General features: G+C 40.9%; 2 protein-coding genes across 5 annotated transcripts; one reads left to right on the top strand and one right to left on the bottom strand.

Annotated features, from left to right (window-relative positions):
- The first annotated feature begins 19 nt into the window (after nucleotides 1-19).
- Nucleotides 20-9,914, top strand: ATP5MK (ATP synthase membrane subunit k). Of its 2 annotated transcripts, none has more exons than XM_084903897.1 (4): nucleotides 20-142; nucleotides 4,335-4,430; nucleotides 4,520-4,612; nucleotides 9,811-9,914. In XM_084903897.1, the coding sequence occupies exons 2-3, from the start codon at nucleotides 4,344-4,346 to the stop codon at nucleotides 4,607-4,609; spliced, it is 177 nt and encodes a 58-aa protein (XP_084760023.1). In that variant the 5' UTR covers nucleotides 20-142; nucleotides 4,335-4,343; the 3' UTR covers nucleotides 4,610-4,612; nucleotides 9,811-9,914. The 2 variants fall into 2 exon arrangements, with proteins under 2 accessions (XP_084760023.1, XP_084760024.1); XM_084903898.1 differs by lacking the exon at nucleotides 20-142 and adding an exon at nucleotides 545-733.
- Nucleotides 7,484-25,345, bottom strand: TAF5 (TATA-box binding protein associated factor 5). 3 transcript variants are annotated; one of them, XM_084903841.1, is made up of 11 exons: nucleotides 24,166-25,345; nucleotides 21,183-21,420; nucleotides 17,649-17,964; nucleotides 16,762-16,925; nucleotides 16,522-16,657; nucleotides 15,322-15,442; nucleotides 14,291-14,420; nucleotides 12,667-12,831; nucleotides 11,579-11,756; nucleotides 11,262-11,439; nucleotides 7,484-10,949 (listed from the first exon to the last, which is right to left on the bottom strand). In XM_084903841.1, exons 1-11 carry the CDS (start codon nucleotides 24,725-24,727, stop codon nucleotides 10,732-10,734), a joined length of 2,406 nt encoding a protein of 801 aa, XP_084759967.1. In that variant the 5' UTR covers nucleotides 24,728-25,345; the 3' UTR covers nucleotides 7,484-10,731. The 3 variants fall into 3 exon arrangements, with proteins under 3 accessions (XP_084759967.1, XP_084759966.1, XP_084759968.1); XM_084903840.1 differs by having other exon boundaries at nucleotides 9,899-10,949; nucleotides 16,522-16,675; XM_084903842.1 differs by having other exon boundaries at nucleotides 9,899-10,949; nucleotides 11,579-11,643; nucleotides 16,522-16,675.

The following is a 25,345-nucleotide window of genomic DNA, read 5'->3' as shown; positions in this document are numbered from 1 at the left end:
CGGGACTTGGAGCCGTAGCCAATCGAGGCGTCGCTGAGGCCCGTGGCCCGGGTGCGGGGGAGGGGACTTCTTCCGGCGGGGCCCAGGGGGAAGCTTCGTACGTTGAAGGACACAGCCTGCGGAGTTCGTGCTTTTGAGCGAGGTAGGTGTGGAGAGGAGCCTGGGCTCGGACCTCGCGCCTCGGCTTGGCGGCGGCCTGGGGTCCGATCGTTCCTAGTCCGGGAACCCGGCGAGGTCTTCGCCTGGAGGGGCGAGAGCGGTGGGGGGAAGAGGGGGATGGGAAAGGAATTTGAGATCACGAGGCGTGGCGGTGCCAGGGGTCCGATGTTGGCCGGGCAGCCGCGGGGAGAGGCCAAGAGACGCTCCCAAGAGCTCCCGAGGGCCCTTAGATTGCGCGTTTCCGTGGGGAAATAGGAGGCCCGCAGCGACTGGAGTCCCCCAAGGTCACACGGTGACGTACTGTTGGCTGAGAACTTGAGCTTCTGACCCCACCGCTGGCCGAATTAATTCCTTTTCCTGTGGGCATTCTGGTGTCCGCCGAGCTGTGCTAAGGAGGCCTGCCAGCCAGATCTCCGCCTTTGTCAGAGCGAGCGGCTGAGCGCGCGGGGCCCGGCCCTGGCCGCTCTCCGGGGTTAGAGTCAGACTCCCGGATGCTCCTCCAGCGGGAAGGCCTTTCCCAGGAGGCGGCCGGACCGGGCACTGTAAATCCTGGAAGTGCGGGAGGCAGGTTCTGGTACGTGAGCGGCTCTCGCCCTGCTTTGCTTCGTGATCTCACCATCCCAGGTAGGTAGGGGTCCAGGCAGAGAGGAAGATATGAGGATGGAAAAACAGAAAGTAGCTAGGGCAGTTCATCAATCACCGTGGGCCTCTCCCGAAATGCTCATTTTACAGGTGAAGCGAGAGAGGCGTGGAAGGATTGATTATACTTGATAGCTCTGTTCCCCAGTTAATTACAAACAAAGAGGAAGACTCTGTTGCTTAGACCTTCCCCACAGACTGCCGTTTAACAAATAGTACCATTATTCTTAGGTAATTGTCTCCTTCGTTAATAAGTCTTTCCAAACGTAAGTATTACTCGGAAGGAAAGCGAATTTCAGTCCAGTTATCATTCCACGAAGGTTTCTGACCTTTGCCCAAAAGGAACCAGCAGTTTGCTGAAGACTGCAGTGTTTCCAGGCTTTGCTCCCATTATTTATCTCGCCAGCAACATCCCATTTTCCACTCTCTGCTCCATCTTAGCCTCTCGAGTCTTTAAAACCAAGACCAAATTGCAGTCCCTATATCATGCTGTCCAATCGGAATTAGTCCTCTGTGGACGATCACAAACGTCAGACTTTGTCCCATACTATGTAGATGGATTTTTTAAAGCACCTTAAATTGTTACAGTTGCACACTACATCCTCCTAAAATCTTTTTTTAAAAATATATATTTTATTGATTTTTTACAGAGAGAAAGGAAGAGGGATAGAGAGTTAGAAACATAGATGAGAGAGAAACATAGATCAGCTGCCTCTTGCACACACCTCACTGGGGATGTGCCCTCAACCAAGATAGTTGCCCTTGACCGGAATCAAACCTGGGACCCTTCAGTCTGGAGGCCGACGCTCTATCCACTGAGCCAAACTAGTCAGGGCCTCCTAAAATCTTTCGTTAGGCACAGGTAGTGGGGATTATCAGTTAATAATTTGACAAAGTTAAGTCCTTGTTTTTAGTAGGGTTTCTCCTGGAAACCTGCTTGAATTTAAAATATATATACATATAAGGTAAATGTAGTGGGGGTGGGGAGGAATTATGCTTTTAACAAGTTTAGTAAAATGAAGCAATATAAAAGCTTCACCATAAAGGTTTCTTTTAATGGAGATGTTTCTACTTGTGCTGGAACGTTCATTGCTCCAAGAATGTTCTTTTTTATTTTTATCTTTTTTATTTTGTTGTTAATTCTCACCTTGGGATATTTTCTCTTTGGTTTTTTTAGAGAGAGTGGAAGGGAGGTGGAGGGAGAGAGAGAGAGAAACATCAATGTGAGACACACCCATTGGTTGCCTCCCCACACACCCCATCAAGGGCCAGGGATCAAGCCTGCAACCAAGGTACATGCCCTTGACTGGAATCGAATCCAGGACCCTTCCGTCTTGAGGGCTGACACTCTATCCACTGAGCCAAAGGGGCTAGGACTCCAAGAATGTTCTTGAAATAATTCAAAATTAAGGTCATTTGTCCAAAATTTTCATTGCCAATTCTGTGCACGAGAATGCCTCTGAAGGCCTTTAAATGGTAAACAAGCGTGCCAGTTTCCATAGCAATGACTTCCTCAGATGTCTCCCTCTTCCATTTCATCGAGAGTCAGCTGTATCACTGCCACTGCCTACCAATCTCGACCGGACCTCGACCGGCTCGTCTATGTTGCCAATCGACTCGGCGTGGCGTCGGTCGTGGTAGATAGGTGGTCATACATACGAACTTTCAAGTGTTGTTCTGGTGACCTTTGAATGTGCCTTTGCTGCTTTTATTATAAGAGAAATAGGTGTATTTGTAAAATACGTGGGTGCCATAGATACAACTCCTCTAAAAGTTTGCTTTTATTTTTTTCCATTGTTTCCTGATACTGCAGTTTTTTTCAAACTTTAACATACATCAGAAACACCTATAAGGCTTATTAAAATGGATTGCTGGGCCCCAGAATTTCTGATTCAATAGGCTTGAGATGTAAGGCCTGACAATTTGCTTTTCTAACAAGTTTCCCAGTAATGTAAATTCCTGGAGAACAAATGAACCAGCTAGACAAACGGGTATACTATTTTTATAATAGGTATTGCAAAAATGCACTTTAGGAAGTTGTACCAGTTTACACTCTAGGTAACAAAGAAAATGTTTATTTCCCAACAGTCTTATTACTGCTTATTATCATAATTTTATCTTTGCTAGTCTGCTAAATATGGTTTCATTTTACATTTCTTTGATCTTAAGGTTGATTACTCTTTTTATGTTTTGCCCTTTTGTTCTTTTTCTTTTTTAATGTATTTTTATTGATATCAGAGAGGAAGAGAGATGGAGAAAGAGGGAGATAGAAAAAGAAACATCAATGATGAGAGGGAAACATTGATTGGCTGCCTCCTACACCCCCTCCGTTGGGGACCAAGCCCGAAACCGGGCATGTGCCTTTGACCAGAATCGAACCCAGGACCCTTCAGTCCACAGGCTGACTGCTCTATCCACTGAGCCAAACTGGCTAGGGCTGTTCTTTTTATTTCCTTGACCTAAGATGATTAAAATATTTGCCCATGCCAAAACCGGTTTGGCTCAGTGGATAGAGCGTTGGCCTGCGGATTGAAAGGTCCCGGGTTCGATTCAGGTCAAGGGCATGTACGTTGGTTGCGGGCACATCCCCAGTAGGGAGTGTGCAAGAGGCAGCTGATCGATGATTCTCTCTCATCGATGTTTCTAACTCTCTATCCTTCTCTCTTCCTCTCTGTAAAAAAATCAATTAAAAATAAATTGCCCATGTTTTCTAACAGGATTATTTTTGTTTCCCCTCTCCCCCCCCCCCCTTTTTTTTTTAATCCTCACCCAAGGATATATTTATTGATTTTAGAGAGGGAGGAAAGATTGAGGGGGGTAGTGATCGACCAGTTGCCTCCCTTATGCATCCCAACCTGGAACCAAACCCACAGCCTTTGTTTTACAGGACCATACCGATGCTCCAGCTAACTAGCCACCTGGCCAGGGCCTGGCTTTCACTATTTACATTTAAATCTTTTATCTGTTTTGGTGTAAGGAATAAGGATCCCAGCTTTCCTACCACCATCAGCTACTATGTATCAACTCCATTTAGTAAATGATTTCTTAAATTATAAGAAAAATTGTAAAGGATGGGTTCCAAGTTGAGCTGTTTAGTTGGTGGTTACCCTTCTGAGAAACTGAAAAGTTTCACAAGGTCTAACTTTTGACTAATTTTAAAACAGATTAATTTTTAAAAACCTGATTAATTCCAACTACATTGTACCATGGTATAGATAGAGCCAGAATGGAAAACATCAAGCAATATTGCAGTAGGCTTAGAGACTGTTCTTTTCCTATGCCCAGTGATTTGACATATATTCTGGAATGTTGTGTAAAAGCAACCAAAGTAAAGTTCTCCTTCCAAAGGTTTCTCTTACTAGCAAGGCTTTTTTCACCATCTTTGCTAATGCTATGTTGGGCAAGACATACATAAAAATTTCGATATTTATATACAGTGAGTTTTCAGATTTTTAAACTAAAAAAAAAATGTGTTTTTAAAATTGAATCCAAACTAATCTATTGTTGCCTTTTTTCTTTCTTTTTTGTTTTTAAAGATTGAAATCATGGCAGGTCCAGAAGCTGATGCCCAATTCCAGTTCACTGGTATCAAAAAATATTTCAACTCTTACACTATCACAGGTAGAATGAATGTAAGTATTAAAGCTACCTTTACGCCCTTAAATTTTAGAATTATATAAGTGTGACAGTATATCCTCTTTACTTCTTCATTCTTTTTCAGTGTGTAATAGCCACATATGGAAGCATTGCTTTGCTGGTTATGTACTTCAAGTTACGGTCCAAGAAAACTCCAGCTGTGAAAGCAACATGAAAAGTAAGGAGTTGACATTTAAAAGTTTATAACTTAGTCGTTTTAGTGTTACAGTATTTTTCCCTGGCTATAAGAGTAAATCATTGTCGTGATGCAAGATTTATTACATACAAGAAAAAAAATAGAGAAAAATATTACTCATATCCCATTACCCTGACAATTTTAGTTGCCATTTTGGTTTAGCTCTTTTTTGTCTATTTTATTTGGTTTCCATTGGCTATGACTACAGATTGAAGGAGGGTAAGTTTATAAATGTCTTATAACAGGTATGTTCTTTATAATTTGGTGCATAAGTGCTGTGGGTATATGATTTATTTTATAGAGGAAATGTGTCTGCTGTTAGATTTTGTTTTAATATAAAGAACATTAAAATCAATACTTTTGAGCATGAAGTCTATATCTATGATTGTTTCTGAGGCTGAAGTTTGTTTCCCAAAGAGTTCTGGGGCACCCTGCTTTGTAAGGGTTGTCTCTCTTGCCCCAGCCAAAGCTGAATAATACCAGTTTGGGTTTTTTGTTAATTTGATGAGTAAAAATAATCTTTTTTTTTTTTTATGAAGCTGTGCATTTTTTTTTGTATTTGCTTACCATATGTATTTTTCTTAACGTTCTTTTTCATGTGCTTTACTCATTTAAAAATTGGGACTTTTGTGAAGACCTTATTTCTCTCATATAAACTCATTATGTAATAATTATTAACCAGCCTTTTAAATCAGTTGTAAATATATGGTGTGTTTTTTTTGTTTGTTTTTTTTTTGGTTTGTTTTTTTTTTTGGTTTTTTTGCTAGTGTGCTAGTTTCAAGGTGTCCTTTAAATCATTTTTTATTTTTCAATTAAAGTTGATGTATATAATATTATATTAGTTTCAGGCATACACCACAGGGTTTAGACATTATATAACTTATTAAGTGAACATCCTAGGAATCTCATACCTATATGACACTATATATATTGATTAGAATATACTATTCTATGCAGTACTCTGCATCCTCGAGATTTATTCTGTAGCAACCAGTTTGTACCTCTAATCCCTTTACCTTTTTCATCCCCTTCCCATCTAGCAAACATCAAAATGTTTTTCATATCTATGAGTCTGTTTCTATTCTTTTTTATTTTGATTTTTTAGATTCAGTCATTGATATGTATTTATTGTCATTTTATTGTTCATATTTTTTATCTTTAAAATTTTTTACAGAGAACTCTTTAACTGATTCTGGTTTGGTGGTGAGGAACTACTTGAGCTTTTTCTTGCTGGAAAGATCTTTATATGTCCTTTAATTCTGAATGATAATTTTGCTAGGTAGAGTAATCTTGGTTGTAGGTTCTTGCTTTTCATCAATTTGAATATTTCGTTTTGTTTTATTTTTGGGCGTTTTTTTTTTTTGTGTGTGTGTGGGTTTTTTGTTGTTGTTATTGTTACTCCTCACCCAAGGATATTTTTCCATTGATTTTTAGGGAGAATGGAAGAGAGAGGGAAAGACAGAGAGAAACATCGATGTTAGAGAAACACATCGATTGGTTGCCTCCAACCAGGGCCAGAGCCCTAGGAGCCTGCAACCAAGGTACATGCCCTTGACCTGGTTCGAATCTGGGACCCTTTGGTCCGCACGCTGATGCTCTATCCACTGAGCCAAACTGGCTAGGGCTGAATATTTCTTGCCAATCCCTTTCAACCTGCAAAGTTTCTTTTGAGAAATCAGTTGAGCTCCTTTGTAGGTAACTACTTTTCTCTTGCTACTTTTAAGATTCTCTCTCTGTCTTTAACCTTTTGTATTTTAATTCTGTGTGTATTGGTATGGGCTTTTTTGGGTTCATCTTGTTTAGGACTCTCTGCACTTCCTGGTCTTGTATATGTATTTCCTTCACCAGGTTAAGGAAGTTTTCTGTCATTATTTTTTCTAATAGGTTTTCAATATCTCTTGTTCTCTTTCTTCCTGTGGCACCCCAATGATGTGAATTCTGATACATTTGAAGTTGTCCCAGAAGTTCCTTATAATGTCATTTTTTTGGATTATACTTTATTTTTGCTGTTCTGATTGCATGCTTTTTGCTTCCTTATATTCCAAATCACTGATTTAATTCTTGACTTCATCTGCTCTACTGGAACTACTTGTAAATTACTCATTTCAGTTAATTTATCCTTCATTTCTGACTGGTACTTTTTTAAAATATATTTTTTATTGACTTCAGAGAAGAAAAGAGAGGAAGACAGAGATAGAAACATCAATGGTGAGAGAAAATCATTGATCAGCTGCCTCCTGCATGCCCCACAATGGGGATCAAGCTCACAACCCCAGCATGTGCCCTGACTGGGAATTGAACCATGACCTCCTGGTTCATAGGTGACACTCAACCACTGAGCCATGCCAGCCAGGCTCTGACTGGTTCTTTTTAAAGGTTTCCATGCCCTTTTTTAATGCTGTTGGAGTGCTAAGTTCATTGAACATTGTTATAACCAGTATTTTGAACTCTGCACCTAATAGATTGCTTGTCTCCATTTTGTTTATTTTTCTGGAGTTTTGTTCTTTTCTCTCATTTGAAACACATTCGTCTTCTGATATTGGCAGCTTCTTTGTATTTCTGTGAATTAGGTAGAGCTGTTTCATAGAGAAGCCTTATGTGCTAGGTGGCACAATCTCTCCGATCACCCAAGCTGGGCACTCCAGGTGCACCCCCATGTGGACTGTGTACACCTTCCTGTTGTAGTTGAGCCTTCATTGCTGTTGGCACATCAATGGGAGGGACCCTGCAGCCCAATCGTCTGCAAGGACTGGCTGCAACTACCAACCACCATGGAGGATCAGCTATGCTGGGACCCGCCCCACAGAGCAGGACTTACTTCAGTGGGGTTCTAGTTCCCACTGAGTCTGCCTCTTTTTTCTTTCTTTTTTTAAATATATTTTTATTGACTTAAGAGGGAGGGGAGAGAAACATCAATGGTGAGAGAGAATCATTGACCAGCTGCCTCCTGCATGCTCCCTATTGGGTATTGAGCCCGCATGTGCCCTTGACCAGAATCGAACCTGGGACCTTTCAGGCCAATGCTCTATCCACTGAATCAAAACAAATAGGCCTGAATCTGCCTCTTGAGTGTGTTGCTTGTGGAAGTGGTTGCGTGGTGTTTTATCATGGTCTGAAGCTGTCCATTGAATGTGCTAAGTCTGGGGTCTTCAGAGAGTTGCAGGCCAAGGTCAGTCACTGCCTGTGTTCTGACTGCCACCTGTTTCTTGCCAGGGGCTCACCTGGCATGAGTTGCAAAACAGTCTGTAAATGGCTATTTGTGTTGGTCTTAGAGGCGCCCAGGTGAGACCAACCTGCAAACCAGGGCTGTCTAATACTAGTGCCGGGCTTGGGGCCACTTAGAGAGAGGTATAGGGCACACTGAGGACAAATACTGCTCATTTGAGATTTTTTAGCAAAGTTTGAAACATGAGCTAAGACAGTGGTCAGCAAACTCTCTCTCTCGAGCCACATGCAGCTCTTTGGTCCCTTGAGTGTGGCTCTTCCACAAAATACCACGTGTGGGTGCGCACATACAGTTCGGAAACTTCATGGCCCAAGCGCAGAAGTCTGTTTTCAGCTCTCAAAAGAAATTTCAATTGTACTGTTGATATTTGGCTCTGTTGACTAATGAGTTTGCTGATCACTGAGCTAATACATGCCATTCATAGGGAAAAGACCCTGGAAGATGCCGAAACCAGTTTGGCTCAATGGATAGAGTATCGGTCTGCGGACTCAATAGTCCCGGATTCGATTCTGGTCAAGGGCATGTACCTTGGTTGCAGGCGCATCCCCAATAGGGGGTGTGCAAGAGGCAGCTGATCGATGATTCTCTCTCATCGATGTTTATCTCTATCCCTCTCTCTTCCTCTCTGTAAAAAAAAAAAAAAAAAAAGACAAGACCCTGGAAGCGGTTTTGGCGGGCCTTGTAGTTGGGTAGGGCAGGTCTTGGGGAATCACTAGGGCAAGGCAAACAATGTGAACCAGGTTGACGGAGACTCGGATTTGGTCCCGTCTGCTGACTTGGTTGGGGGAGTGCTCAGAAAAGGAACAATGGCCTCTGCCAGCACTTTCATCTGAAAGTTGCCTCCCCTCTCTCAACTTGATCCCAACAATTCATTTCCTCTCTTTTTGTCCCTGGCATCTTTCAAGCTGCTATGATAGTACTGGAGTTCCGAGGAAAGGAGTCAGAGTAAATCCATTGGGAGGCCCTTTAAGAACAACTGCTTGCCCTACCCTGTTCGTTCAATGGTTTGAGCTTGGCTGGTGGACTATAGGGTGGCAGGTTTGATTCTGGTCAAGGGCATGTACCTTGGTTGTAGGCTCCATCTCAGGGCCTCATTGGGGCACATGGGAAAAGCAACCAATATCTGTCTGTCTCTCTCACATTGATGTTTCTCTCTACTCCTCCCCTCCACTCTCTAAAAATCAGTGGAAAAAATATCAAGTGAGGATTAAGAAAAAGAGGAACTGCTCTTAATTCTTTAGTTGTAAGACTTTCATTTAGCTGGTTTTCAGATGGTTGTTCTGTAGTTTCATTGTAATTTTGATGTGATTGGTTTCAAGTTTTTATATAAACAGTTCTATCTTTTCCTTAAATCCCCTTAGACTTCATTTGCTCCCAACTCCCATTTCTATGCTTGAGTGAACAAATATTTGTATTGGTAGTAAAAGTTCAAAAAACCAAAATACAGATCTTTATCCAATGTAGCTTCCCACCGATTCCTTCTGCTCTTAAGAGCTTTTCCAATCCTTAGGAGACTGAATATCCCAGAATGCAAATGTAGTATTTTACTCAATTTTCCAGATTAGGTACCTCCTAGTTCTGAGAGGGTAGTTGTAGCCCCATTATACATATGGAGAAGTTGTCTCAGATATTAAATAACAGATACATAATAGATAACATACCTGTTTTCTACTGTTTAAAATGTTACTTTATATACTTGACTTTTGCCAATATCATACTTTTAGGATCATACTGAATAGTTGGCAGCTCTTTTGTTAAAAGTGGAGTGTTTGGTTAAATTGTATTAAGCTTAGATAAACCTTAATTTTGGGAGTTAGACTCCTTTGAGAATTTGATGTCAATTTGCAATCAATTTCAAGGGGTTCATGGATAGTCCCATACTGATAATTTGCTGAATGTCTTAAAAGTAGAATTGAACATGATCATGTCTAAACTATTTTTGCTTTATTTATAGGATTATAAACTGTACCTCATCTATTAATTTCCCATGCCTGGAGAAGCTAATGTCAACTCATCATGTGATACTCAATTTGTACAATAAATTATGAACCTGGAAAAGCTGGTTGTCTTTATTTACAAGATATCAAAAATATAAAAACTGTACAAAATGCAAAAAAGGCAAAATCTGGCAGTGACTTGGTCTGAATTTTAGTTTCCCAAAGCAAGGCTCAGTACTGGAGGTAAGCAACTGAAATGTCTGTCTGACTTCAAGTGTACAAGGTTGTGTATAGCCATTTTAGCTTAAGTAGAACATGGAAGCTAAATTTCTTCACCCAATTTCTAGAGTGGGTACACTCAGCATCTAACAGGTGTAAATTCAGATGTCAGTGGGTAGCTGTACTTCATCTTAGAAATGAATTGTATAGTTCACCCTACCCAGTTACATACATTCCACTAGTCATAGGCTACGCAAAAAAAAAGTTAGATCATTTAACATAGTACTTGAGTGCCATACAGTAACTACATTTTTACAGCAGAAACAACATGCTCATAGGATTCTTCAGCTAAAATTCAAGATGGTATTATATTACTCAATTTGAATCTTGAAGCAGGATGAATTGTTGAAATCAATTGGGAGTTTTTCTAAACATAATAAATTAAGATAGCGTTTGAACAGAAAATGCATAGTTTCCACACATTCCAAAGCACCATAAATGTCCCCTCCACAAACATAATACCTCTTATTCAACTAACGGAAATTAGTGAAATGCAGTTGCTATAGAAACGTGGGACTCTTCTGTTCAGATTTTCCAAGCAGCATACTTCCAGATCCATATAGACAAAACATTCTTTGTAGCTTAAATATTAATCACTGAGGTATTTGCTTTTAGTCTCCCTTTTTCAAACAGTAGCTTCCAAAGGTCTTTAATACCGACTATTGCGGACTATAAGCTCCTGCAGCTAGAACCAAGTTCCTTCGAGTAAAATGGAGATGTACAACTGGTGTTGATTTGGTCATATATGTTCCCAACAGTAATTCCTGTGAATTCTCAGGTAAAGTTATATGCCCAGTGGCTGTAGTAAAGTCATCAGTCTCTAAATCTTCAAATGCTTTGACAGCATCCCATAACCGGACTGTATTATCCATTGAACCTAAGGAAAAGTAAAAGGAAATCATTGTGACATCTACCATATTTAGCTTCTGACATTTTCCCAAGTACACTTTATGTATATTTCTGGTGGAAAATCTAAACCTGATTAACAACTCTATTCCTTCTAAAAGAGCATTTCAAGCAGTAGTTTAATGTGAGAGGTCAATATACAGATAGAGCAATACTCTGGAATCATAGCTAAGGAGAAGCAAAGCCTAAAACAGCAGGACTTAATTTTGCAATAGTCAACACTCACTGTTTTCTGTTAACACTCCATTTACCCTTTACCACAAAGCCATGTCTAGTCATTTACCTGATGCCAAAATTTCACCATCTCTACTAAACCTAAGAGAACAGACTGTATCGGTGTGGCCTTTTAATTCTCCAACCATCAAACCATGTCCAATATCCCAAAGGAGTACTCTGCCATCTGTTGCTCCTGTAGCCAGGAATCTCCCATTGGGAGAAAATGTCAAGGAATGAATTGGTCCCTAGAAAAGAAGTTCATGGGAAGAATCAAAATTAGAATTTCTAGTGTAGTGGTATGAGTAGTATCTAGAATATATGTGTCACTGGGTTTTTAAATATTTTTCTCAAGCCTTGTGTGCTGGAATAATGAGGTAAAAATACCTTGTGTCCAGTGAAGATCCTTACACAGTTTCCATTCAAGACATCCCAGAGCCGCACAGTTCTGTCTGCAGAGCCCGTAGCAACATAATTAGAATTTGGGTGGAATCTGGTACAATTTACATCAGCAAGATGGCCAGCAAATATCCTTAAAGGCTGATAGTGGTCTGTGGCCCAGAGCCTTTTTAAAAATTTATTAAAAGCAAAAGATAATTAGTAGTTAACTACAAAATGCCACAATTATCCAAAATAAATACCCATGTGAAATGTTAGTTCCAAATGAGTCCCTCTCACCTGAAGGAAAGAAGGAATGATTTGAGACTAAATAGCATTCGTAAGAAACATGAAGTTGACCTGGTACAAATATAATTCTTGAGCTCTCCTCTTCCTGCTCCCTCTCCACCCTTCTATCCCCTCCAACCCTAGTCTAATCTATAGGAAAGTTTTAGCCACCACATAGTTTCTAACCTGAGCTACTTCATCCTGAACTTTTCAGATGACAGGGAAATGAGTGCTATAGTAGTAGTGAAAGACAAGGTTCAAGAGTTAATTTTAAAAAAAGAGAAAATGAAAAAATATATTTAAAAAATAACACACCTAAAAAAAAGATTGTAAACAGCTGATGAGAGGCAGGGAAAGTGTGTAAATAAGCTAACTTAAGGAAGAAAAAGGACTTAAAACTCTTCATATAGATATAATTATAGACATACTAATACTCTTCCCAAAATTCATTTTCAAGTAAGGAGCTATAAATGCTGACATTCTCAAAAAGTTGATCCTGGCCCACTGGTGTGGTGTGGTGGTTGAGTATCAACCTAGGAACCAGGAGGTCAGGGTTCAATTCCCGGTCAGGGCACATGCGGGCTGAATCCTGGGTGGGGTGTGCAGGAGGCAGCTGATCCATAATTCTCTCTCATCCTTGATGTTTCTCTCTCTCTCCCTCTCCTTTCCTCTCTGAAATTAATTAAAAAAAAAAAAAAGTTGATCCTGAATAATAGAAGTGAAAGTGAGTTTGGCTGGAGTTTTTAATTCCCAACAAGAAACCATTCTGTTCTTGAATAAACGCAGTTATAAGACCATAATGTACTTACCGAGCTACTCGGTCATGGCCCCCTGATACAAAATAATATCCATATGGAGAAAACTGTGTGTCCCAAACTGGATAGTTGTGTCCTTTATATCCCACTAAGCAAGTAAATGTTTGAAGACTCCACAATCTAACAGTTCCATCTTCTGAAGAGGAAAGCAGGTAGTTCCTGAGAGAAGAGAATATATTTGATTCCCAGAAAAACTTAGTTACCTGCCCAGTTTCTGTACATTTTAATATCTGTATCTATATTTATATATATAAAAGGCTAATATGCAAAGTATCCCCACAGGAGTTCAACTGGAAGTTCTATTGCTCTCTATGATGTGTGCTGACCACCAGAGGGTGGTGCAGAACAAAGGAAGGCCCCAGATGGCAGCCAGAAGGCCCCATTCAGCCCTGATCATCGATCAGCCAGGCCTAGGGACCCAACCTGTGCATGGATTTCATGCACTGGGCCTCTATTATTATATATGCTGACATATTGCATCTTCTGATTTATACACAGTAGATCTAAGTAGAAAGTACTAAACAAACTAATGTTAGCTGTGATATTCTACATCTGAGCACCTACGGAATGAGATATTTTTTTTTTTAAACTCAGTTTTTATTTTAAAATGTAAATGCTATTTTCCTATCCTGTATGAGTTTTAAAAGAATTTAAAAGGAATATTCTTTTGACACACACAAAGGCAAATACAAAAACACTGTAGGCATGTGAGTAATAATCTACCTTTTTTAGGTATAAATACAAAAGATGAATTATTCCAAGTATTATGGTTTTTGCTGAAATCAAGTTTCCCTCAAGTAAGAATGTATCACCCGGCTAAACCCTATCAAACGACAAAAACCTCATTCTCAAGGCTCATAAAGATGAAAATCTTGGTGGATTAAAAGCTAATATCTATCCAAGTAAGATACAGATGGTATGAATACAATATACCCTTCCCCCATTTCTACGGAATGTCAGATCATGAAAAATAAGCAAATACCGATTTATGGGTTACAAATTTTCTTTTCAGTATTCCCTTAGTCTTTTTGATTGTATAAAGATATAAATCTTCAATTAATAGCTAATAAGCCTTTAATCTCAGGAATCTTGTAAATTTAGAGATGATGGAAGGCAGCATTAGCCACAAACCCAAAGTAGGAACCCAAAGAAGCAATTCAAACTAGGAATTATACTAAATGATTGTTCGGCAAACTGCGGCTCGCAAGCCACATGTGGCTCTTTGGCCCCTTGAGTGTGGCTCTTCCACAAAAATACCATGTGCAGGCACGCACATACAGTTTGTGGCCCATTCACAGAAGTCAGTTTTCGGTTCTCAAATTTCAATCATTATACTGTTGATATTTGGCTCTATTGACTAATGAGTTTGCCGACCACTGTACTAAACTAAAACTAATTTTTAAAACCAGCAAACCCTGAAGTCTATAAATTTGGGTATACATTAAGTTGCTATCTTTTACAACCAAGATGAATTAGCAAATGGCAAAATCTAAAAGATAATGATTGACAGGCAAATTTTTCTAACAGAAAATTTCCTAACATTTGAATGTTTCCAGTAAATTTTTATACAAATTCAATATAATAACGCAGTACTTAATTTTTACTGTTCATACTTTACCTATCTGGACTGAAGCTGGCTCCATAGACAGGCCCACTGTGACCATACAAAATCTTTAATTCACTTGCTGTTTTCTCATCCATGATTCTTTCTAAGACATCATCTGATTCTTTGTCTATGAGGCTAAGATCTGAAATGGTCCAGAAATACTGATTTTTAAAAGAACATTAAAACATTTTAAGGCAATTACTTCACAGTTCAGAAGAAGAACATTTGAACAGTTCTTCTGGCGTACCTCCCACTGTGCAAATGCCTCTAAATTAGGTGATACTATTCCAGTGTATAGCAGAGGAAACTGAAGTTCAGAACAGTTAATAATTTGCCAGAGTGCACACAGCTAGATACTACTCAATGTTGGACCTAGGACTGAAACAAGTTATCCACTATATCACAATGTCTCTCAAAAATGAAAACTATGGAAAAATTATTAAAAATGTATTACCTTGTTTAATAGGATAGCAAGGAAGAAACTTTTAAAATGGAAGTCCTGTTTTTTGTTTTGTTTTTAAAATATATATATATATTTTATAGATTTTTTTACAGAGGAAAGGAGGACAGAGAGCTAGAAACATCGATGAGAGAGAAACATCGACCACCTGCCCCCCGCACACACCCCACTGGGGACGTGCCCGCAACCAATGCACATGCCCCTGACCAGAACCGAACCCGGGACCCTTCAGTCCGCAGACCGACGCTCTATCCACTGAGCAAACCAGTTTCGGCCTGTTGTTGTTTTTTAATTCACAAATAATCATAAAATGTTGGATTTTTAACCTTAAGTTTTCTAGCACATTCCCCTCATTCTACAAAGGAAAAAACTGAGGCCCAGAGAAATTAAACCAGTCTAGTACTCCAGTCTCCTGATTGCCACTCCAATGCACTTATCACTATTTGGGATGTTAGCATTTTTGAGTTTATGTAAAATCAAGTGAAAGTCAGCTGAGATCACAATCTCTGGTATATATTCCATGGGAATCAAGGCTGGTGTAAACTAACGAAGAGTTCACAACCTGACAGGTCATCTCAGTTACCTGCTGCTTGTTTGACACTACGAAGCTTTTTGGGAGTCACAGACCACACTCGGACAGTTGAATCTGCAAAACCTCCAGCAATCAAACTAGAATCATCAGTGACATCCACTGCAGTAAGGCCCTGCCAAGGGGGAAAAAATGCTTTATATTAATACTGTTTTAGGGAGAAGAAAATTACAATCACATCTTAGAGAATAAATAGTGATAGCTATTGCCCTGGCCAGTGTGGCAGTTGGTTGTGCATCATCCTGTACACTGAAAGGTTACTATTTTGATTCCTGTTCAGGCTTCTGCCCAGGTTTCCGGCTCAATCCCCAGTAAGGGGACTGCAGAAGGCAGCGGTAAACGTTTCATTCTCACATTGATGTTTCTCTCCCTAAAAATCAATTTTAAAATCTTTAAAAAATAATAATAGCGATTTGTGTCATATAAAAGATCATTTGATATTTCATTTTCATATGAAACCAAGTGTTTGAAATCACTTACTTTTAGAGCATGCATCATTTCACCCCTTTTTGCCCTCCAAATTTGGTGTATGATATGAAGCAATATTAGTCATTTTTGCACTTTACTAAATATATCCTCAGCAGCCTACTATAAAGAATCTCTATATGAAATTCTTAATAAAAAATACTAAGTTTACATAAGTACTTAAAATCAAACGCAATAGAGATGAACTAGTTCCCTCTTCCTAAAAGGTGAGCAGAAGAATTCTGATCAGTGAGGCCAGGGGCACATGTTCGCAGGATTCTCATATCTACAAGTTGCTGAAGTTCTTTTAAACATTGCCTTCTATCTATTCCTAGCAATGTCCAACTCTCCTTTTTTTAAAAAAAATATATATATATTATTAATTTTTTACAGAGAGGAAGGGAGAAGGATAGAGAGTTAGAAACATCGATGAGCGAGAAACATCTATCAGCTGCCTCCTGCACATCCCCTACTGGGGATGCGCCCGCAACCAAGGTACATGTCCTTGACCGGAATTGAACCTGGGATCCCTCAGTCCACAGGCCGATGCTCTATCCACTGAGCCAAACCAGTCAGGGCCAACTCTCCTTTCTTAATAGGTGACTTTAAACTGTATTTATATCAAGAATTTAAATAAAACTCCATTTTAATGAATGCATTTCATTTAATAGTGTATTACCATTTTTACATGATTTTCCAGGAAGAAATTGCCCTATTATTTTTACCAACCTGGTAAGCATTGAGGAATGTATAGAAACAAATGGAAGGTAAACAGTCTGGCCCAAGGCGCACCCGTTTGGTGGTTTCTTTCATATTCATTATCTTATCTAACTTATCTGAATCTTTCAACTCGGGAAGCGGGATTCTATGAAAGAAAAACAGACTGAAAATTACTCTATTAAGAAACCAGAACCCTGTGAAGCACATCAACTGATACTTTCACACGTGTTCCTGAGGTCTCTTCCTCACCTGTTTTGAGGTGGAGCATTGGGATCCTGTTTTTTGCTTTTGGATCCAATACTATCTTTTTTAGGCTTCTTCTTTTTAGGTTTTCCTTCTTCATTTTCTCCTTCTTCATCCTCATCATCCAAAGGCACTTCAATTTCTGGCTCTTTTAATAAACCAAAAAATACCTAAACAAAAGAGCCAACATTTTTTAAATCATTTTTTTGTTCATTAATACATCCTTTTCATATCTTGACAGGATGACTCACAACTACAAACATAGTAATTTATACCCTGAAGCAGATTCTGTACTTATCAACCCAATAGCCAGTTCCCCAAACTTCTTCCTTACTAACAGAACCCTGATTTTGTTGGAGCAGCAATACGATCAGTTAAATGATTTCTGTTCCTGGGCTCCCATGCAGCTAGGAATGGCCATATAATGTCATTCTGGCCAACAAATATGCACACAAATATGCAGGGTAGAGTTTTAGAAAAAAAATATTATTTTCCTGATAAAAAAAGAGAGAGATTCAGCAGGATTATGCCTTTGTCCTCCCCCTCTGCCTTCTTGCAATGCAACTACCAGGCTGAAGCTCCAATAGCCATCTGTGAGCACAAAGAAGAGAGTTACATTTTAAAGATGGTGAAGCAGAAACCAGGAGCCGAGGTCCCTCATGCCAGCCCAGGAGGGCTTTCCTCTGTAATATCAATTCATGTGAGAGAAAAACCCTCAATTGTTTCAGCCTCTCCAGTCAGGGTTCTGTTAAATGCAACCATTCCCCATTTCTCACAAAACTTTGTATACAGTGTAACATAAATCCCAAACTAGCTGTAAGAAAAATGTGTAGATGGAAATGCTACAATTTTTCATAATCCGTATTATACAGTTCTTATGTTTATTCCCATACCTTTGATTTGTTTGCCTCTCGTTTAGCCTCTCCTGCCAAACTTCCCACCATCGCATCTATCTGCTGCTTACTACGCGGCATCCCATCAAAGATGTCAATGTAGAGGTGCTCCTGAACTATGTTCCATATCTGATTGTTCTGTTTCTCCTGAAGATGCCTCTTCAAGAGTTGGTACGAGTCACGGGAAATACGCAGAACAAATTTACTTGTTCGAAAATCCAACATGGTCTCATTCCCTTTCATGTGTTCCTTTTTGGTAAGACTAGATAATACTCGTAGGTCATCTTGGTAATAACATTCCTGATCTCCATGGAACCTGTTTCAGTGATTTTAAAAAGTCATTTTTCAATGTAATCATTAAGGGCTCTGCCTCTCCCCCTTATATTATAAACATACCAGAATATATTCAACGTGTCTGGATAATCCTGGACTAAGCTGTAGGATCAGAAGTGACTTATTTCAAAATTACATTTCAGTTTCTGAATTCATCCTAAAAATTACTAATTTAACTCTCCAATGAAATGTATCATACTGTAAACATTTTAAGAAAATTTGAAATAAATAACAAGTGAATGAAAGATAAGATATCCACCATTGGTAGATAAGTCTCTTCTGAATGCCACCATTGGTAGACATTTAAAAATGTTAGAATCTTTGCTTTACTAAATTTTATTAAATTTTATGTTCTCTTAAAAACCCACTTTAAAAAATTTCTTTATGAAAAATTTCAAACATATACAGAAGTAGAAATTATAATATAATGAATTCAATGTACCTATCATCCAGCCTCTCAACAATAATCGATGAATGGCTTTCTCATAAAACCCACCATTTTTAATGTTTCCTTATATTCTTAATATAAGACATATTTGTTAAACATCAGTATATTTTAATAATATGACTAAAGAACAAAAAATGTCAAAGAATGAGCACTTCCATTTACTCAATTAAATAAAGGCAATTAAATAAAGCTTATAGGCTTGGTAATAATTAGTAAATTTAAATGTATTTTTTATATAAATCTTAATTTTCCTAATAAAGTAAAATTAAAGAACATATATTTGGCATTCATTAAGCAGCAAGCAATGCAAACACATTTAGAAAACAATGACTAAACATAAGGTATCATGACCCTAGCTCTGACAGGCACATATTCAAGATTCCTAAACTGTTACCTGTGTTACCCTATTATGACTCATCAAGACATGAACTAAGGGTTCTAAGATTTGAAAGAAATTAGAAATCTCAGCCTCTTAGTACTTGTATCAGTCACTGTTCATAACCTCATCTGAGCAATGGATCCAGGGAAGGACTGAGATTGTTGTAACAAGGAGTCAGGGAGTACCCTGATATTCCAGCTTCCTATGTGAGATTGCTTTACCATGAGAAAGGAAGAGGTTTATCGATGACAATACTGTAAGAAAAATGAGCTTAGGGTAGAAGTCCTATCACCATCAGCCTTACGTAATTGTTTTTCCCAAAAAAACTGAACTATGAACAGTTGCTTTATGTCTTCTACTAGCATCGTGGAATAATGAAAGAATATAATGGCATAGAAGCTAAGAGTCCTGAGTTTTATTATTTCTCTATTACCACTATCTGTGTTATCTAACAAGTCCTGGTTTGAAGTTCTACTGCTTGTACTAAATAGCTCTCATTCAAACTTTTGAGCATTGCCTCTTTTTTTCTTTTTTCTTTTCTTTTTCTAAATGAAAACCTTTAGAAGATTTCAGTCAGGCTGCAGGATTCTCATATCACCGCCTTTCTTAAACACTTCTTTTCTTTGGTTTCTATAACTCAACACTCTCTTGGTTTTCTTCCTACTTTTCTGGCCTCTCCTTTTATTTCTTCTCCTTGACCATCTCTTCTGCTTCTTTTATAGCTCTTCTACTCCCAATGTCAGAGATCCTCAAGGCTCAGACCTAGCCCTCTCACTGACTTATTTCATACCTCTCCCAGACAATCTCATCCATACCCATCAATATTACACAAATTCCAATTTATGACTCTAGTCATACCTCTCCTCTAAGCTCTAAAGGCTTATATACCATCCACTCCTCAACTTAAAGTCTCTTAAAAAGTCATCAAGGCATAGTCAAATCTGAACTCAAGACTTTTCCACAACCTGACAAACTCTTGCAGGGTATTCTCTATTTCAGTGAAGGGAACGCCTATCTTAGGCTGGGGAAGCCAGAAACCTAGGGGCTATCAATAATACCTTCATCTCCTTCACCTCCATATCCAACGCATCACCAAGTGCCTCACCAATATGTCCCTTTCACCAATACTACTATACCCTAGCCCAGTGTTTCTCCACAAGTGTGCTAGTGGCACTTGCGACAGAACAATTCTCTGCTAAGTGGGACTACCTGCACATGTGAGAACATTTGGTATCCCTAAGTCACCTGCTCCTCCCCCTTAGTCATTTGACCACCCAAAACACCTCCACACATTTTTCCAGTTGAAAAACACTACAACAACCTCCAAAACTGGTCAATCTATAGATACTCTGTGCCCCACCACCTGTTTTCCCCAATGCATAAAGGTCTTTCAAAATGCAAATCTAATGATATATGATCCTTAATGACTTCTTTAGCAGAGATGCCTCACTGTCTCCAAATATCCATTTTTCTTTTTCCCTCCACAATAGAACTCCTGAATAGAACACGTGGACTAAGCATAGCGACACCTAGGTAAAGAGCAAGCACATTTCCTACCTCTCGTAGATAGGTGTGACTGTCAAACTAATGACATTAAAAAAAAGGGAAGAAATGAGATTGCTTAGAACCATCTTGTGCCACAGGTGGAAGCTGCATGACAGGGATAGTATAGCACCAAGACTTGAGAATGCCCGGATCCTTGCTAATCAAGGACTCCATGCCAGCCCTGGACTGCCTAACTTCTTAAGAGAAAGAAATAAGCTTTTATCATATTTAAGCCTCTATTTTGTTTGGGTTTTCAGTCACTCTCCATCTAATCTAATCCTAACATAGCTTCCTGTTCTCTTGGCATATTTTATTTATGCCATAATGTTTAACTTTTCAGTGAATCTCAGACAAATCAACTTCTATACAATACAATCCCCTTCTGCTCTTAGAATAAACGAAGATCTTCAACCTGGCCCAAGAACCTGCCTATTCCAGCCCGTAACCAACCGTCCAGTTTCATGTTGTACCGCTCACCACTCCATACTCCTCTCTAGCCACACTGCCCTCCTTTCATCTGTGAAACTACGATGATATCCACTGCCACAGGGCTTAGCTTTCAACGTGCTTTTCCCTTCCCTTCATCTGGTTAACTCCTAGCCAATCTTCAATCGTACCTCTGGGAGCATCACTTCCTCTGGGAGCCTTCCATGACTTTCTAACTAGATCAAAACCCCCTATTTTAGGTTGTCATAACACCAGGTACCTCTCCTTCATAAAGTACTTTTTGAATTACAATCTAACATTTACCAGTATGTAGTCACAGATGAGTATGTATATTACACACAGACACACACAGTATGTATAAGATATATTAAAAATCACATACTTCTCAAAGAATGATTTTGCTTCATTCTCATGTTGATTGTAGACTAGTTCCAAGTACATGTGCACAAACAGAGGATAAAAGAGTTGGGATAACTCTGCCCGATGGCAGTCCAAGGAACACTCGATGAAGTGTTTCAGTCCACTATAGTATTCTTCATACATTGTGGGGTCTCCTTGTTGGTTGTAAGCTGACAGCACAGCACTGACATCTGGCTGGTCTTCCACAGCTACACTTCCAACTGTTTAAAAAGAACACAAAAAACAGCTTTCAAGAAAATAACCTAATATATACCAAATGACTAGGACTATTTGGCTAAGATCCAGAGGTTGACTAATGTTTGTCTCTCTCCTCTCAAACTCTTTCCCCACAACACAATCACATAATCTTTTAATGGGATTTTTACTTTGTTTCAGTCACTTACCCAAAAATCCTTCAGCTTGTTCATATCTTAAAACAAAATTTTCTTTTCTTTTCTTTTCTTTATTTTGAGAATACATTTATTAAAGCTGGGGACAGTGAAGGAAGGGCTTACGACAGAAGAAACAGGAGAGAGCCTAGGCCAGGCTTCTTTGGCTCACTGAAGAGTGAGAGAAAAGGGGGCCTTGGGGACAGGTTCAGGGGGTTAGCCCTGGATGAGCTGCCACTGCCCACTGCTCCCCTGGTTTCAAGTCTCATGAGGGCCCTTAGGAGAATTTAGGAGATGCATGCCTGTGGGGGGAGAAGAGAGGAAGGGGAAAGGGAAAGACATGGGTGTGGTCCTAGGAGAGTGTACCAAAACAAAATCTTTAGTACTCTATAACTTTCTTTGTAACATCCTATCCTGTGATAGCTTCATATGTGTACATCTCTCATTCCTGTAAGCATTTTAAGGGTGGGAAGGACATGCCTTATTTATATTCCCAAAAGATATACCTAAACAATTTTCAGAACCACCACTTCAAGGCAGAAAACATGAGTATTTACTTATAATGCTAGAGGCCTGGTGCACGAAATTCGTTTACAGTTGAAGGAGGTCCCTCAGCCCAGCCTGAACCTCTCCAACCCGGGACCCCTCAGGGGATATCCAACTGCCTCTAGCAATCCGGGACTGCTGGCTCCTAACCACTCACCTGCCTGCTGCCTGATTGCCCCTAACTGCTCCCCTATTGGCTTGATCGCCCCTAACCGCCTCTACCTCACCTCTCACGGGGACCCAGGATTTTCCTTCCTCCAGGACTCAGGCCGGCCTTGCCCAGGCTGGCTGCAGCCACATCTGCAGAGGACCATGGGCAGGTGGCTTTGCCTGGGCCGTAGCCACAGCTGCAGGTGTCAGGGACCGCAGGGCAGGCAGCAGCCTGGCTGGTCCCCATTCTTCTCTTTCCAATGTTGACTGTCTGAGCCTATATGCATGACTGTGTGTGGGCAGGAGGACCATTTGCATAATAGCTCTTAATTATTTAGAATAGCAATAGCAAGTAATGATACATGTGTAAATTGAATTAGAGTTTTTTGGAAATTTTTAAGTTGCAATTAAAGTACTGTTATATTGCCCTAACCGGTTTGGCTCAGTGGATAGAATGTCAGCCTGCAGACTGAAGGGTCCAAGGTTCGATTCCGGTCAGAGGCATGTGCCTTGGTTGCAGGCACGTCCCCAGTGGGAGGTGTGCAGGAGGCAGCTGATTGCTGTTTCTCTCTCATCAATGTTTCTCTCTATCCCTCTCCCTTCCTCTCTGTAAAAGGTCAATAAAATATATTTTAAAATAAATAAAATATAGATCAAGTTTCTGAAGAGATGGGAGATTGTAACAAAATGACCAACAACATAATTCACCCATCAGATAGTTCATTCACAAAATTTAGCCTTCAGAAAAAGTTACCCTCATTCATATTTTTGCACATTTCTATTTATGGATTACAATGCTATGCATTCATACTTCATTTCTGGCAATGCTGCAAAGATTAAGTCTCACAAATAGAGATTAATTTGGCTAGCAGCTCTGCAATAGATAATTTAATTCAACAAACATCTGTTATTGGCTCCGGATCACTTTTGAGACCTCATATTGCATGCATATGAGGTTTACTGCAAGAACTTTGTAAAAGCAGTTGCTGGGGAAAGGAAGGGTGGCCCTCAGGTGTCAGGAATGGATATCCAGGCATCAACTTTTCATTGCCAGTCATTTTACATATATTATAGCTGAGCCTCCCAATCACCCACTTAATAGAGGGGGGCATTCAACCTTAGGAAGAATAACTATATCAACACCACCCAAGTAAAGCAGCAGAGGCACAATCTGAGCCCAGTCTGTCCAAAGCCTATTCCTAAACGAATGGTTCTCAAACTTTGCCATACAGCAATACCCCTTGGAAGCGTTTATTTAAAAAAAATTTTTTTTTTAAATCCAGATCCCCAGATCCACTCAGTCTGAATCTGCATTCCCCAAAAGACTTAAAACTCGTGGTACTTAACCTGTAGTTTGAAGAAACACTGGCTACACTGTTCCATGACTCCCTGACTGTGTAGTCCGGAGCCAGTCCCTCGGCTTTTCTGTCTGTTCACTCATCTCTGAGGCAGCAATAATGCATATCTTTACCGCGGAACTGTGAGAATTAAGGCACAGAGCCTAACTGTGCATGGTACCTAACGTGTGCTAGTACAGAACTATACGAACACTGTCAGTGTCTGTGCAGACCTGCCCAAGGCTCAGGAGCCCAAACAGGAGGAAAGGGACCAAACACCTGCAGGTCCCCGCTCCCGGCGCCCACCTCCTTCCCACCCGTCCCCGGCTCAGCAGCCCTCAGCCTCTGGGTGGAACTGACAGCTCCACCGAAGAGAGGGTTTGACTGCGCAGCCGGCGCACCAGAGAAAGGGGCGGGCGTGCGGCCCTAGAGGCGGGCCCAGGAAATTCAAAACAAGCCCGCAGAGGTGCAGGCCCGCCAACCTCGGCGTGCCCGGCGAGCTCCCCTCCGCGCCGGCGCCCCGTCCCCGCACCCGGCGGCTCACCTTTCCCCGGAGCCGCAGGACACGTCGCTGAACCCGAGACGGCGGCGGCGGCTCCCGAAGCGCCGGTGCCCGGAGGCTCGGGGGCCGCAGGGCCGGGAGCCGAGGCGGTGACCCGGCTGAGAAGCGCGCTGGCTGCCTCGGCGCCCGCGCCGTCCGCCTCGCCCGGCGCACTGCAGCCCGCCGCTGCCTCCTCCAGCAGCCGGGCCTCCCGGCGCAGCGCCTCTTCGGCCTCGCGAAGGTTGCTCTGCCGCAGGAACTGCAGCACGGCCAGCAGCGTCTGCCGGTCGTGGGGAGCGCCGGCCTCCGGAGCAGCGGCGGGCACCGGGGCCGCCCCCGCCGGGGCAACGGCAGAGACAGCCACCGAGGGTTTGAGGGTCCCACCATCCCCGCCGGCTGACGACGCCGCCGCAGCGTTCCCGCCGCCACCATTGGGGCCGTTGTTGGTGGTGCCGCCGCCACCCTCGCCAGCGGCGTCCCCCGCCTGAGGAGATAGCAGCGTCGGCGGTCCCTCAGCCTCTAGCTTGACCGCCACCTCCGTCTGCTCCTCCGCCAGCGCCGCCATCTTGCGGCTAAGCCACCTTGTGCCGTCAAGTGTGATTGAGTTTTCGCCACATGGAGGGCGGGGAGAAGCATTTTACGACACCCTCGGAGGGCACTTTACGGCAGTGGGCGGGGCGAGAAAGCGGGGAGGGGTGGGTAGAGGAATTCGAGCGAGAGCAAATTTCAAATGGTGAGTGATGGAGAGGCAGGAAGTTGGCGTTGGCGACCGCCTATCGCGTTTGCCTGAAAATAATTACCATTCATTGCAGACCAGCTATATTCAGGCATAGTAGTGGATGGTTTCCATTATACGACCTCTAATTGAACGATTTTGCAAGGTACTATTATTCTCACTTTACATATGGCTCGTCTGAGACCCGAAGAATTTACATAACTTGCTAAAGTCACGCAAGAAGAAAGTGAAAGTGTCCATTTTCGAATCTAAGTATTTAACGCAAAGGCGTATACCATTTGCCAGAGGGAAGCTTCTGAAGTACTGGTAAATGTTTTATATTTTTATCTGGGTGGTGGTTACTTTTTTTTTCTCTTTTCCCGTTTTTACTTCAGTAAAAAACTAAGCTGCACACCTAAATAAGCTCTGTAAAATTTTATTTCAATAAAAAGTCTTAAGTATCTAAAT

This window comes from Pipistrellus hanaki (genome assembly GCF_964339955.1).
Source record: "Pipistrellus hanaki genome assembly, chromosome: 14".
Lineage (NCBI taxonomy): Eukaryota > Metazoa > Chordata > Mammalia > Chiroptera > Vespertilionidae > Pipistrellus > Pipistrellus hanaki.
Note: the sequence above shows the minus strand (reverse complement) of the source record. Positions and strands in the feature narration are given on the sequence as shown.

Coding starts and splice junctions, on each gene's coding strand:
- ATP5MK (XM_084903897.1), top strand. CDS start 4,344: ATGGCAGGTCCAGAAGCTGATGCCCAATTCCAGTTCACTGGTATCAAA. Junction 4,431..4,519: donor CTATCACAGGTAGAATGAAT/GTAAGTATTAAA, acceptor ATTCTTTTTCAG/TGTGTAATAGCCACATATGG.
- TAF5 (XM_084903840.1), bottom strand. CDS start 24,727: ATGGCGGCGCTGGCGGAGGAGCAGACGGAGGTGGCGGTCAAGCTAGAG. Junction 16,926..17,648: donor GAGAGGCAAACAAATCAAAG/GTATGGGAATAA, acceptor TCTTTTGTTTAG/GTATTTTTTGGTTTATTAAA. Junction 10,950..11,261: donor TGGTGAAATTTTGGCATCAG/GTAAATGACTAG, acceptor ACTTTTCCTTAG/GTTCAATGGATAATACAGTC.